The 14,967-nt window shown below is 39.5% G+C and overlaps 4 protein-coding genes across 4 annotated transcripts; 3 read left to right on the plus strand and 1 right to left on the minus strand.

The window, feature by feature from the left end:
- Nucleotides 1-845: 845 nt before the first annotated feature.
- LOC135506005 (gap junction Cx32.2 protein-like) lies at nt 846-3,880 on the plus strand. Its single transcript, XM_064925332.1, has 2 exons — nt 846-968; nt 2,356-3,880. The coding sequence occupies exon 2, from the start codon at nt 2,370-2,372 to the stop codon at nt 3,156-3,158; it is 789 nt and encodes a 262-aa protein (XP_064781404.1). The 5' UTR covers nt 846-968; nt 2,356-2,369; the 3' UTR covers nt 3,159-3,880.
- Nucleotides 3,881-3,952: 72 nt separating this feature from the next.
- On the minus strand, nt 3,953-6,329 carry LOC135506006 (gap junction Cx32.2 protein-like). The gene is made up of 2 exons (XM_064925333.1): nt 6,198-6,329; nt 3,953-5,721 (listed from the first exon to the last, which is right to left on the minus strand). The coding sequence occupies exon 2, from the start codon at nt 5,706-5,708 to the stop codon at nt 4,953-4,955; it is 756 nt and encodes a 251-aa protein (XP_064781405.1). The 5' UTR covers nt 5,709-5,721; nt 6,198-6,329; the 3' UTR covers nt 3,953-4,952.
- A 662-nt stretch (nt 6,330-6,991) lies between these two features.
- LOC135505567 (gap junction Cx32.2 protein-like) lies at nt 6,992-8,378 on the plus strand. The gene is made up of 2 exons (XM_064924634.1): nt 6,992-7,068; nt 7,288-8,378. The coding sequence occupies exon 2, from the start codon at nt 7,306-7,308 to the stop codon at nt 8,149-8,151; it is 846 nt and encodes a 281-aa protein (XP_064780706.1). The 5' UTR covers nt 6,992-7,068; nt 7,288-7,305; the 3' UTR covers nt 8,152-8,378.
- A 642-nt stretch (nt 8,379-9,020) lies between these two features.
- Nucleotides 9,021-14,695, plus strand: LOC135506007 (gap junction alpha-1 protein). The gene is made up of 2 exons (XM_064925334.1): nt 9,021-9,154; nt 11,598-14,695. The coding sequence occupies exon 2, from the start codon at nt 11,614-11,616 to the stop codon at nt 12,763-12,765; it is 1,152 nt and encodes a 383-aa protein (XP_064781406.1). The 5' UTR covers nt 9,021-9,154; nt 11,598-11,613; the 3' UTR covers nt 12,766-14,695.
- The last annotated feature ends 272 nt before the right edge of the window (nt 14,696-14,967 follow it).

The raw sequence follows: 14,967 nt of genomic DNA on the forward strand, positions 1-14,967 counted from the left end.
AACACACATTAGGAAATAGTTGATTATCTTAGGCCACCATTTATGGAAATATGTCTATCAAATTAACATCACTGAACATAAGACATCTGGTCTCCAAATGCTAAAATAAAGGGGCTTGAAAATAAACTCTCATTTTTTTTACCAAAACTTTGTCAAACTACCAATCAAGACAAATGTTCTAGAAGTGAGAGTATGAAAATATGTCTATAGCGTCATTTGAAAATAAGGATCGCCCCGTTCCTCCAACCCCTCCCAATAAAGAGGCATAGAAGAGTGGTATGTCTCCCAACCCCTCACAATAAAGAGGCATAGAAGAGTGGTATGTCTCCCAACCCCTCACAATAAAGAGGCATAGAAGAGTGGTATGTCTCCAAACCCCTCACAATAAAGAGGCATAGAAGAGTGGTATGTCTCCAAACCCCTCACAATAAAGAGGCATAGAAGAGTGGTATGTCTCCCAACCCCTCACAATAAAGAGGCTTACAGGTATAATATAACAGAAATATCCTTATTGTTTTGCCAGAACTGGATTACCTACAGTACCAACCCAGGCACATATTCTGAAAGAGTATATTGTATTAAAAAATATATATTTCAGATTTCAAGATCTCATATTACCTTCTACCTACCTGGACCACCCACTTTTTCAATTAGAAATCCTTAGCACAGAACATGGCTTAGACTACAATGCTCTTTCATGGTTATTACTGATTCAATTGGAAATACTGATACATAATTAACTTTATCATTGTGTTGCCAATTATTAACCTTCACAATCACCCCAGGTACAGCCAAATTCTAATCAGCAGACTTCTCATTTCAAGATGTCATGCACAACGTGCCACCTTGCACAACAGGCTAATTGTGCAACTTCAAGGTAGACGGTTGTAGGCTCCTACGCAGAATTGTATAATTTGTCTCTACAGCTGGTGGCTGTTGTGTTCTGGCCAGAAACAGTCTCTTTAAAGGTAAAGCATTTTTCAAACTTATCTTTCTACTTCTTTTTATGTTGCCTATAATTATGAATAATTGTATGTCATGAATAGATATGAGAATGAAAATCTAATATCATCAAAAAATGATTCATTGATAAGCTTCAACCATTCTAAGATGGACAACCTAAGTGAAACATAACCTACAAATTATTATCTGAAACAAGTGTAATAGTTTTTATTTAGATATTGATTTTGTGGTATTTGGGACATTTTACTTTGATAGCCTCGTGCCGTCTGTGTCCATTACTTGAAGCAAGTAAATCATTGATGCAGTCTAAACACACAGACCACCTATACTGGTATACTGACCTCATACGAGCCGCGTGAGGCTTACAGCATGGAAAAAATATCACATTTACTCACTTTCACAATGTTTTTGGGCATATCATAAAACTAAATTAATAGAATTTGTAACAAAATGTTATCACATCGAAATAGAATACATACTGTAGGTATATATAAGTGATATACACTGAGTGTAAAAAAACATTAGGAACACCTCTTTCCATGACATAGACTGACCAGGTGAATCCAGGTGGAAGCTATGATCCCTTATTGACGTCACTTGTTAAATGCACTTCAATCAGTGTAGATGAAGGGGAGGAGTCAGTTTAAAGAAGGGTTTTTAAGCCTTGACCAATTGAGACATGGATTGTGTATGTGTGCCGTTCAGAGAGTTAATGGAAAAACAAAATATGTGAGTGCCTTTGAATGGGGCATAGTAGTAGGTGCCAGGCTCACCAGTTTGAGTGTGTCAAGAACTGCAGCGCTGCTGGGTTTTTCACATTCAAAAGTTTCCCGTGTGTATTAAGAATGGTCCACCACCCAAAGGACATCCAGCCAACTTGACACAACATGGGTCAGCATTCCTGTGGAATGCTTTTAACACCTTGTAGAGTCCATGCCCCAACGAATTGAGACTGTTCTAGGGGCAAATGGGGGTGCAACTCAATAGGAAGGTGTTCCTAATGTTTTGTACACTCGGTGTATTTTGCTCCCGAAATACTGAATTCCAATGTTAGATGCTGAAGATGACACATTAGATTTTGACTAAGAAGAAACATAATCTGGTTGTTAAGAGACAGCATGGGATATCTCTCCTGTTATGCGATATGTTTTATAGCTCACTTGGCTCTAGGAAATAACGTTACTATCCCATACACAGCTTGTGTTCTTATCTCCACAACACAGACTGTTCTCTGTTGAGCTACTTACTGTGTGTGATTCTGCTTTAGTCATTTGATATTTCATCATTTAATGTTATCATAGATTTTTCAACTTGTACTCAACTTGTACATTTGTTTTCCCAAACATCAGCATCACATTTGTCATTCCTATGTTCGTATTTCTTTCCAACCAGAAAAATCCGCAAACATGGGAGAGTGGGGATTCCTGTCATCACTGCTGGACAAGGTGCAGTCACACTCCACGGTCGTGGGTAAAGTTTGGATGACCGTCCTGTTTATCTTTAGGATCATGGTCCTGGGTGCCGGGGCAGAGAAGGTGTGGAGCGATGAGCAGTCTAATATGAAATGCAATACCAAACAGCCCGGCTGTAAGACCGTGTGCTACGACCACGCCTTCCCCATCTCCCACATCCGCTTCTGGGTCCTTCAGATCATCTTTGTCTCCACCCCAACTTTGGTGTATCTGGGACATGTCATGCACGTCATCCACAAGGAGAACAAACTGAGGCAACGGCTAAGTCAGGCAGGCAATGAGATGGGGAAAATGCCTAAGTATTCTGATGAGAAGGGTCATGTCAAAATCAAAGGTGACTTGTTGGCCAGTTACATGGTCAATATCTTCTTCAGGATTTTGCTGGAGATAGCATTTATAGTGGGTCAGTATTACTTGTATGGGTTTGTGCTGGACCCCAAGATTGAATGCAGCAGAGCTCCCTGTCCGTTCACTGTAGAATGCTTCATGTCACGACCAACAGAGAAGACCATCTTCATCATCTTCATGCTGGTGGTGGCGTGCGCATCTCTGCTGTTGAATGTGGTGGAGATATTCTATCTGATCTGCTCCAAGTGTGGTTCTGGCTCAAGAAGACGAGCCAAAGCAGTTCCAGCCATCGCAGTCCACAGCTGTCTGGATGGAGGCAGTATGATGCAGAACGAGAAGATGAGTCTTCATGCAACTGGTCACAGCACAGCCTGAAGTCACTGATCACCAATCAACTATTGTAAACACTATTGACATTTCTGTTGATATACAGAGGAAGAATGCCACTAAAACTGTCAGCCCTACAATAATGCAGGGTCTTAAAGGCCCAGTAAAGTAAAAAATGTGAATTTCCTGTGTTTTATATGTATTTTCACACTATGAGGTTTGACTAATGCAGTGAACTTGTGAGAATAATGATATGCCCTTTCAGTGTAAGAGCTGTTTGAAATGGCTGCCTGAAATTGGAGTTCGGATGGAGTTTTGACCTTCCACAGTGACATCACCATGCGGTAATTAGTTAAATAGACCAATAAGAAAGAGAGTTCCAAATGTCGCTAACAGCTAATTTTCAGTTTTTCCCTCCCTACTCAGACCACACCCAGACAGTCCTAGCAAAATTATTGCTTGAGAAATTGTTCTTTGCTAAGAAGTTATTTTTGTTTATTTTTGACCATTTACATTGAAAACAATCACAGTAAGGTACCTCATTGAAATTATTGATATAAATAAATAATTAGATAAAAACAAATGCATTGGACCTTTAAGATTATTTTTATAATTGTATACATTGTTTTGGTTATTTGAACCCACACTGTCCTAAAGTGACACAAAAAAATGGTTTCAGAAAATATTTGTCAATTTCATCATGTGAATATGTCAATTTGATTTTGTAATTTATTTATGTTTTTATAAAATAAAATAAATGTGAGCATTGACTTGTGTGTATTTTATGTTATAAGATTAGGAAAGATGATAAATAATATAAACAGGGGACTGGTGAGATGTTTTTTCTCTATGTACATCATATATAAAAAAGTAAATTGTGCAGCAAAACAGGACTTTATGTGTACTGTATATTATATCAGTGATTTATTTGACTCAGACCAAAACATAAAACATATACACAGCATAGTCATCATGAGTCAAGAGGTCAAACAAACTTGTCATGGTAATTGACCATAACAAATATGTGTACAATGAGGCTGTCCACTTGGCATACACTGGTTGAATCAACATTGTTTCCACATTGTTTCAATTAAATTACGTTGAATTGATGTCTGTGCCCAGTGGCTGTAGTCTACACACTGTATTTATATCTGCAGGAATGTACTATAATATTGAGTCAATTATGGTTGAATTGTAGGAGATGCAATTATAAGTATTTCATCAGTTAGATTTCGATGAGGTGGCATTTTCAAAGGTTAATCACCTATGTACCAATCAGTGAAAGTTTGCTTTTACTACATCATGAAAAAATGTGTTAGTATACAGCTGCATATGTGAAGAGAAATGATGTAACATTATAAAACTCAGTGAACTCAAATTTGATGCTTGATATATGACTGCATGGATCCAGACAAGCTAATCTGTGTATGCAACAAATAGACTTTGATTTGATTTGTTGTATTTGTTGAAAAGGCACGTCCTTATCAAATGCACAGCACTATTTCATGATTCATATCCCAAACAAAAAATGCACAAAAAGAACAAATTCGGTTGTCAGTAGTGCCTATGCATCTAGTCTCCTCTAGTATTCGTCAGACTTGAGAGATATTTTAGTCACAACTCAGCAATGCCTTAGAATTGGTTAGAACATCCCAGTTTTTACTGCACATTAAACATATAGGCAGTACATTCAATCAATTTTACACAACAGAGTCAGAGAGCAGCAGTAAAAACAACAACATATTGTATTGGGGATTTTTTGTTGTAATTGTGAGGTCAATGGCTCTCGTCACACTGTACATGAGAAAACAAATTAAGATAGACAGTGATTCAACTGAATATTCAGCAGAATGACTCTTTATCGAACTGCTTGTGTTTATCATGGAGTGCGTACCTCTCAGCTGCAGGAGGTTGTCTGTTACACCCCTGCCTAACCTTTGATCCAATCAGGTGGAACATCTCCACCACATTGAGCAGCAGAGACACACAGGCCATCACCAGCATGAAGATGATAAAGATAGTCTTCTCAGTGGGCCGTGATATGAAGCACTCTACATGGTCTCCCTTACATGGGTATCCACTGCATTTAATCTTACTGGGCAACACAAAGCCATACAGGTAATACTGGCCCACTATGAATCCAACCTCAAATAGAATCTTAAAAAACACATTGGACATGTAACTGACAAGCAAGGTCCCCTTTATGTGAACTTTGCCATTGTCATCAGTGTATTTGGGCACTTTCACGATTCCATTCTTTCCTTTTGATTGTTGTCTTCTCAGTTTGTTCTCCTTGTGGATGACGTGCATGACGTGTGCCAGGTAAACCAGAGTTGGGACGGAGACGAAGATGATCTGAAGGACCCAGAAGCGGATGTGGGAGATGGGGAAAGCCCGGTCGTAGCACAGATTCTTACAACCTGGTGACAGTGTGTTGCAGACCAGACGTGATTGCTCATCCCCCCATACTTTTTCTATCCCTGCCACCAGAACCAGCAGTCTGAACACAAACAGGACTGTCAGCCAAACCTTCCCAACAACTGTAGAGTGGGATTGTACTTTGTCCAACAGGGAAGCAAGAAAGGACCAGTCCCCCATTTTTCAGGTACGGCTAGATGTTCAAAGATAGATAGGATAATAGGAGATACAACACGATTAGTGTTGTTAGTACTGTATCTACTACATATGAATCTTAGTTTGATCACTCTGTTGTTGCTGAGAATTATTCTGCACCGAAGGATATGCAGATAAGCTTTGTGATTGACATAAATCCACTGATACACGGTGCAGTAACTAACCATGCTAACACATTATTTTATATTATTAACACAGCTTTTCATATAGCCTACTTTTGGACAGCTAATAGCCTAACCACTGATCAAGCAACGTTATGGACAAAACGTTAAAATCCCTTTGCTGCAGGATTGTTTTGCTTTGAAAACATAGGTCAAATTAAGATCATACATCTGTATACTCTATGAAGATACAGTAGTCAGCCAATGTTCCATGTAACACGTTTTGCTGCAGCGTAAACTAAATTACATGGTAGTTTTCTGAAATGTTGAGTATATAAAGCAGCTTTCTTACCTCAGAGGTGAGCACAATCTCCCCACACCAGTTCTTCTCTACTGTGGGGAATTCTCTCTTAATGAATTGAACTCTCCCCTCTTAAATCATCCGGTCAACCCCATCCAGCCCCATACTCTCTGACAACTTGCACGTCGTTCATTCCTCTTTACAAATGTTTAAACCAAGGAAGGCAGAAACTCATGACTGCCCCCCCCCCCCCCCAATATGTCATCATTGGTCAGTCACCACCCAATGCCTCATCCTTGTGAAGCAATCAAATGACTGTAAAAGGTCATGGTGGATTCAGGGATGTTATCAAACACCATCCATGGCATTTGGACCCTACCTAGAGGGGTAGGCTACTATTCATCTCTATGTTTGTGTTGATGTCTCCTTTGAGACTTTCCAAAGATGCTTTACTTTAACAGATGAGTTTGCTCATGGAGAATCTCAGCTGTGTACAATCATTTAAAGTACGGACACAAAAATCCAGTAAGAAACAAACTTTCTGCAGAAAATATGTCAGAGAGGGTTGAATGACTCTGCAAAATGTGTTTGTGATAGTTCACAGTTTTAGATTGGGAGATCAAGCACGTCTTTTGTGCTGACAATAACGGGAGGAGGGGGTGGGATGTCAAAAGGTCAACCCACTTTAGAGGAAGAGAGAGATGAAGTGAAATTATGAAATTGTTGCATGGAAGTCTGATTGGTGTATAAGTGTTACTACAAGCACTTTGTATAACAGTGAGTCAGGCTGACCAAACCCATCAGGTTTATAAGAATGGGCTACTCTTTGAGTATTTCAATATCCTAATCCCATGTTCACGAACGCTATTCCTTGCCTCTGGCTTATTGATGAAAACTAATTCTGATCTGAGCAACATAACAAGTGAGTGAATGTGTTTATTTTTGTACAAACTGAAGATAATATCTCATGGATATGTAGAAATAACTAGTATTTCATTTTGAAATAGTGCCGTGAAGCCAATTTACTTTCCCAGTCTTTTCACAGCTCACTACTATCAAAGGCAATTAATTATCTCAGTATGTTGTCATTTTTTATCTAAAATGGTATTCATGAATGAAATCTGACCTATGTTTTCAACAGAGATAATAATCAGTGACAATGGGGGACTGGTCATATCTTTCCAAGTTACTGGACAAGGTGCAGTCCCACTCAACGGCCATCGGAAAGACATGGATGAGTGTCCTGTTTATCTTCAGAATCCTGGTTTTGGGTGCAGCAGCAGATAGCGTGTGGGGAGACGAACAGTCTGATTTCTACTGCAACAACAAAGAACCTGGGTGTGAGAACGTGTGCTATGACTGGGCCTTCCCCATCTCACACATCCGTTTCTGGGTCATGCAGATCATCTTTGTCTCCACCCCAACTCTTCTATATCTGGGCCATGCCATGCATGTCATCCAACAGGAGGATAAAATGAGGGAGGCACTGCAGAGCCAGGTTGACAATGGCATGTTGAAGAGGCCCAAATACACAGATGACCGGGGGAAAATCAAAATCAAGGGAATTCTGCTACGTAGCTACATGACCCAGTTGTTCTTTAAGATAGTGTTGGAGCTCACTTTTATTGTGGGACAGTACTACTTATATGGGTTTGTCATGAAACCCATGTTCCTCTGTCAACAACAGCCCTGTTCCAGACTGGGTGCTGAGTGCTTCATGTCCCGTCCCACAGAGAAGACCATCTTTATCATCTTCATGCTGGTGGTGGGCTGTGTTTCCCTGCTTTTGAATGTGATCGAGGTGTTTTATTTGATTTGCACCAGAGTAAAATGTGGAAACAAGAAACAATACCCACTGCATATCATCTCAACTGAAAACCCAACCACACTTTACTCTCCTGCATCAGAATGGAAAGGTAACCTGGATGGACATGAAGATTGCTCACCCCTTCACAACATCCAAAGAGAAGCTGAACTAATGGAGGAAAAGAAAAACACTCCGTAGGTTTGCAATAGATTTCATGTGATGATATTCTGACATGTGAATTGATGTAATCATATCCAATTAGTTGACTACACTTCCAGTAAATTAGGGAAACACAACATTCCAGAGTGTATTGAGTTTTTTTTGTCAAATAGACTACCTTGTTACTGAATGTTGTAAATATTACAGTTTGTTTCTATGCTGACACTGTGATGACTAATGTTTTGTAGGATATGCATATCTTTGTTCAAAATAAAAGTACTGGAAAAAGAAACGTGAAAAATAACTCACGGCCGCACATTCCCAGGGCTTACACTAGATGGCAGCATAAACTTGGTGATTGAAATCACATTTTACCAGCACCAGTGGTCCGACTTTGTTCTGCAGAATAGGCTGTAGTTTTATCTAAATGTCTCGCTCTATGCTTATTAACACATGCAACACAAGTTACCTTTTATGTCAAAGCTTCATATTATCAGTGCAACATTAAATCGTTAGTTGTCTTGATGAGTTATTCTCATCATGATTAATGCTTGACACTTTTGGTCTGTCATTACAACTAACAAGAAAAGGTGACTGTCACACATGTTAAGCAACTATCTGTGGGCTTTGATCTACATACAATGGATATTATCTTAAACAATTACGGATTGGCGCACAGGACCTATCAACGGAACGGTCTAACCTATCATATGGTGTAGACTTGGTCTCGGTGAAGCTTTGAATTCACATTGATCTGAAAAAGTTGCGGTTAATCTTGTTATTTAAAGAAAAAGTAAAAAAAAAAAAAAGTACAGAAACCGAGCGTAAGGAGGTCTAAGGCTTGACGTAGGGGTCAGGTGACTCCAAACTTTTCTCTCCGTCGTTTTTTTCCCTCTCCCCCCAGCCTGTATGTGGACTGTTATAAGGCAAGCAAAGTTTGACAAGTCAGTCTAAGTTTCTCCCTGGTCCCAAACTTGGATTTTCAAGAAGTGACAGGGAAAGTCCCTAAGGGCTCTCTTCTTACTTCTGAGTAACTTTCCAGGTAAGCGTTGCGTTAAATTCCAGTGCCAATATTGATCTGAAGAAGTATCTGGATTCACTGCATCTGGATATATATGGATATATATATATATATTTGCCGAGAAACTAATTTGCTCAGAATCCAGATGCACTGTGCCAATACAGACGCATTGTATTAATATAGGCTATCTATCCGCTATAGTATGATCCATAATATATACTTTAAAAAATATACATGTGTTTAACACGGAGAAGTGTAAATGATCCTCCAGGAAAGATTGAGACATTCTGTTACTTTTGTACTTTTGATGTTTTCATTTTATAATTTGGTGTGACCATTGCTTATGAGATACACGAGTAACCTGGGACCAATTACTCTAAAAGCAGCATGTGATGTCAAGCTTATAGAGAATTGCAACGGAACTGCTTATAAGCTGTAGACTGGAGATATATTTGTTTTCTAAACTTAATCCTAACCAGGCATATTGACATGCTTATTTATACTTTTTTTAAATTAAATATTGTCGAATTTTGCTCCTCAGATTTGTGAAGTTTTTCCTAACATCTGGGAAGCGCAGTTTAAAATACGCTTCCCCTGTAAGGAAACATTGAGGTTGAACTGATGTACTTATTACAATCTCATACATTGTGATATTCGCTCAACGTTTAATTTAATTGATGTAATAACATCATTACAAGATCAGAGAAGCTTTAATGAGTTTCTTACTCTAGATCAGAATTGTCCCTGTGGACGTTTTTCTTTTTCCTCAAATCACGAAATGATTCTGTTATATTAAATAGGCCTAAACATTTTCCAGTGAAATTGATTAACCAATTTTTCTTGGATTACAAATTATTTATTTGAAAAGGCTTTTATCTTGGTACCATCATTGTTGAGTAAGAAGCAGTCCTTAGATTGATGTGTTATTTTTCACTTTACTGCCGTGCTTTGAGAAGTGGGTCCACAAGTGAGAATAATTTTGAGGTTTGGCGGGAGTTTAGAAATGTTCCTTTATGCTAAACATCAAAATTGAATGACAATTACATATTGAATGACAATGTTGATGCTCCTCAAGGTTGGGGTTAGGCATTAGGGCTCATGCATGTGAAACCTGCATGTGAAAGGTTGTTTGTGATGTGAAGTTGCAGACTCTAGTACAGTATGTCTACAGTATATGCAGTACATTATTAGCTAATTGAAGACACATGCTTTCGGTACACCCTCCTAACAGATGGCTTCTACTTATCCATGTTTGTTCATTGTGCAGTCATTCTCGGGACTTTATTTGCGTACTGGCATCGTTCAGAACCTTTATTCAAATGGTATTCCTGTTTACAAACTTGAATCTTGAATATGACATGCAGTGTGAGTTTAGTATCTGTGAGAGTTGGGTCTCTGTAGCGGAGCTACAGTAGGCAGGTCACTAATAAGCGCACAATGAACGGGCCCTGTGCTGTAGTCTCAGAGCGCAGACGGACTGTCTGAGTGCGCTCCAGACACTCTTGCTATTGGCCCCAGCAGGAGAGCCATTGTTCCCCAATCTGAGGCATGCTCTGAGAGCTATTAGGCCTTAGTAAAGTAAAGTTTGTATCTGGTTGTGGAAGTTGGTTCAATTCCATCTCCAGCTTTTAGGAACAATATTTACAGAAGATGATACTTAAAAAGAATAACATTATATATCCAGGATAGTCAGAATGCAAATAGATCTTGCATTCTGAAGATCTTATAGTTATATTCTCAGCTGACTAGTAAATTTATGTATTTTGTGAAGAACAGTAACTTTGTCTGAAACTGTGTGTGACATTTATTTGAGACTTGTGGGTATTTGCATAACAATCCTTCAATTACACTGTACAACACAAGTTAACATTGAGAAATGCTCACACACACCCTACTTGACATCTTTTTAACATATTTTTAACAACCCTAATAAACATGAAACAAAGTAGAAATAAGGCATGCGGACCAAATTAACAAACAATGGTTTGATGAGAAACAGGTTTTTATAGCCTGCCGATGAAGGGGAAACAAATGTTTGTGCTTGTGTTTCAAAAACCTGGGCTCTATCATCTACCATTACACTATTCACTTACTCAGTTTTTTAAGAAGTACCATCAACACTTGTAGGACCACACAAAGTGACGTTCCTCTCATCACTTCCAATAGGAAGACAACAGCAATCAAATTCACTTTCTGGATTGAAGATTCATTAAGCATAACATAAGGGATTGACATATTGTGGTCAATAAGACATTGGTCTAGTCCATACAGGAAGTGGATTTCACTCCAGAGCCATGAAAGAGCTATCACAAGACTTGTGGTCATTCCACTTTTTCATAGAACCTTGAGATGTGTTTGACTATAATCAAAAATGTTACTTGAGAAAGTGATATATAAGCATGTTTACTGTATATAGGAGTGTTGATTTATATATTGCATTCAATTATTTTCTGTCTTATTGCAGCTAAAGCTCCTTCATCATGGGTGACTGGAGTGCATTGGGGAGGCTCCTGGACAAGGTACAGGCTTACTCCACGGCTGGAGGGAAGGTGTGGCTCTCTGTCCTCTTCATCTTCAGGATCCTGGTGTTGGGAACGGCTGTGGAGTCTGCCTGGGGGGACGAGCAGTCCGCCTTCAAGTGCAACACCCAGCAACCTGGTTGTGAGAATGTGTGTTATGACAAATCTTTTCCTATATCACATGTACGGTTCTGGGTGCTACAGATTATCTTTGTCTCGACGCCGACTCTTCTCTACCTTGCCCATGTGTTCTACCTGTTGCGAATAGAGCAGAAGATTAACCGCAAAGAGGAAGGGCTGAAAACCATCCAGAACGACGGAGGCGACGTGGACGTACCTCTGAAGAAGATTGAGTTAAAAAAGCTCAAGCATGGGCTGGAGGAGCATGGGAAGGTTAAGATGAAGGGAGCCCTCTTGAGAACCTACATATTCAGCATTTTTTTCAAGTCCATTTTTGAGGTGGGCTTCCTGGTCATACAGTGGTATATTTACGGCTTCAGCTTGGCTGCTGTCTACACCTGTGAGAGGTCCCCCTGCCCCCACAGAGTAGACTGTTTCCTCTCCCGACCTACGGAGAAAACCGTCTTCATCATCTTCATGCTGGTGGTCTCTCTGGTCTCCCTGCTTCTGAACGTCATTGAGCTCTTCTACGTGATGTTCAAGAGGATCAAGGACCGCGTGAAGGGGAAACAACCTCCCATCCACTACCCTGGCACTGGGACGTTAAGCCCCACTCCCAAGGATCTGTCCACCACTAAGTATGCCTACTATAATGGCTGTTCCTCTCCCACTGCCCCCCTGTCACCCATGTCACCCCCGGGGTACAAGCTGGCCACTGGTGAGAGAACCAACTCCGTTCGCAACTACAATAAGCAAGCCAATGAGCAAAACTGGGCCAACTATAGCACGGAGCAGAACCGCCTGGGCCAGAATGGCAGCACCATCTCCAACTCCCATGCACAGGCCTTTGACTTTCCTGATGACACCCAGGAGAGTAAGAAACTGACCCCAGGGCACGAGCTGCAGCCGTTGGCCTTGATGGACCCCAGGCCCTGCAGTCGGGCCAGCAGTCGCATGAGCAGTCGGCCGAGGCCAGATGATCTAGATGTCTAGCACCCCACCATTGGTGTCAGAGAACAGAGAACAGGAAGTATTCTCAAAGTGCTGAAGTGGGCTGGGCATAGCCCATTCACTGTCCCCACCAGAGAATCTAGTCAATAAAGAGACATTCAAATACTTACATTGTTGGAGGTACTATACATTTATTGATGACTTTCAAACTAGTGGAGCTAACAAGCTTTAAAAAGAAAACAACTAGTTGGTGAAGAACATGTGACCGCGTTCCGATAACTGTGCCCAACAGTCCCTCATTTCACTTTAGAAGAATATGCCTTGGTGATGTGTTTGGTTTAGTTATCATGTTTTTACCTGTCGGTTTCATTACGCAGGATGGCATTTATTGTCATGAATCTTGCCCTGGAGGCAGCTCTGCTGAGTGGTCACTAGCTGGTATAGCCACAAAGTCATACAATTTAATTTTGAACTTCTTACCATACCTTACCTGCTAACCCTAATGTCTAACCCTAACCTTACATTAAGACCAAAAAGCACTTTTACATTTTTTATTTTTATGATATAACCAATTTTAACTTTGCAGCTGCTGGCCCATCTAGCAGAAATTGCTCAGTTCTGCCTCCAGTGCAAGATTTATGACAATAAACTTCAACCTGCTTCCACCATATGGCCACACACAATGACATTACATCTAGAAAGATGACTCTTCAATATAATAGCAATGTGTCTTTTTCCATGCCTTGGAAGTAGTTTGAAAAACACTTGGCTTTTAAGTCTCCGTCACACTCATTGTCTGTATGACTTCCAAGTATGTCTTGTCAAACTGGGTTGTGAGAAGGATGCTCAAATTCATGAATAAACATTTATTTATTAGTATGCAGGACATCCACCACTAGAAAAAGATTGACTACTATCCAAGGTCATGTCCATACACCCAACTGCATATTTATTGATAATAATCCAAATTACAGCAGTACAATTTGTTCAACAAATAAGAGGTTGATTTTTATTATTGTGGACTGTCATTTCCTGATAAACTTTGAATTTATGTGGTGTCAGTTGATTTATTTTATGTTTGTTGTTTTTTTTGGGGGGGAAGAGGTTGTTGTCAGATGGTGGACTCAAGCTGCTGGAAGAGAAATACAGAGCAACAGTTTTGTATTGCAATGTGTCTCGGAAGCATCTTTGAACGAAAGGCTTTATATTTTTCTCATTTTAAAGTGTGTGTTTGTTTTTTAATGTTGTTTCCTGTTGGATGGTAGAGGAGGGCAATAGAATATTTTTTTTTGTTTTGCCTTTTGAGTGAATGATTTTTTTTTTCCAAACTCAATGTAATCATTGCTGCTTGAGAGATAGATATTTAGTACTGTAAATCAAGCTAACTGTGTCACAAATGTGAGTTTTTAGAAGACTGCTTATAGAGCCGGACTAATATTTAGTCAAATATATTAAAAGGTATATGCCAATGTAGCTCCACACCTACCATACACTTGTAAATGGATTTTCAATTGGAAATGTTCATGTTTTCTTTCCGGGTTTTTTCTCCAATTTTGCATTTATAGTATTTCGGTACTCAAACAGAGAGTTTCATGGGTTTTTCAGCTACGATGGTGTTTGCACTGAGATCTTGACTAGGGTTTAATAGGATTAAAAAAGTGGCAAGTGTTTTCGGATATGCATGTTACTAATTTATTTTACAACACCAGGCAGAAATCACTTCAGTACATACATTCAGACAGTGCTTTTGTTTGACCACTGGTTTCAATGATCTTGCAAGGCTAAAGCAAAGGGCCTCCATACAGAGTACAAGACAAACTTGGGTGTACATTTGTTTGATAACGTGATCAAATAACGCCATTCCATGGAAATCCACTGTTGTACAGTGTGTAAGTGCATGATAGCAAAAAACCTCATTAATCATATCTGTGAAAAGCTATTTTAACCCAATAAAGATTTTTTTCTTTCTTAAGATTGTTTTCTTTACAAGTCTGTTATCATTTGCACCTCATTTTGCCTTTGTCCGTCTTGATGCAGGCTATGTGTCTAGTCCAGCCTCCTCAGTGAAGGACCTACTGTTTAATAGGTATCAAATCCATCAATGTTATGGTTAAAAGATACATTTGTCATGTTTTGAGACTACAGTAGCTCACACTTTCCTCTTTTATAGGAAACGAACCCTAAACAATGAATCATTTATGTTAAAGTCAGCTTGGGGATATTGACAGAATGACAATAGTTATT

Source organism: Oncorhynchus masou, chromosome 19 (assembly GCF_036934945.1).
Source record: "Oncorhynchus masou masou isolate Uvic2021 chromosome 19, UVic_Omas_1.1, whole genome shotgun sequence".
Lineage (NCBI taxonomy): Eukaryota > Metazoa > Chordata > Actinopteri > Salmoniformes > Salmonidae > Oncorhynchus > Oncorhynchus masou.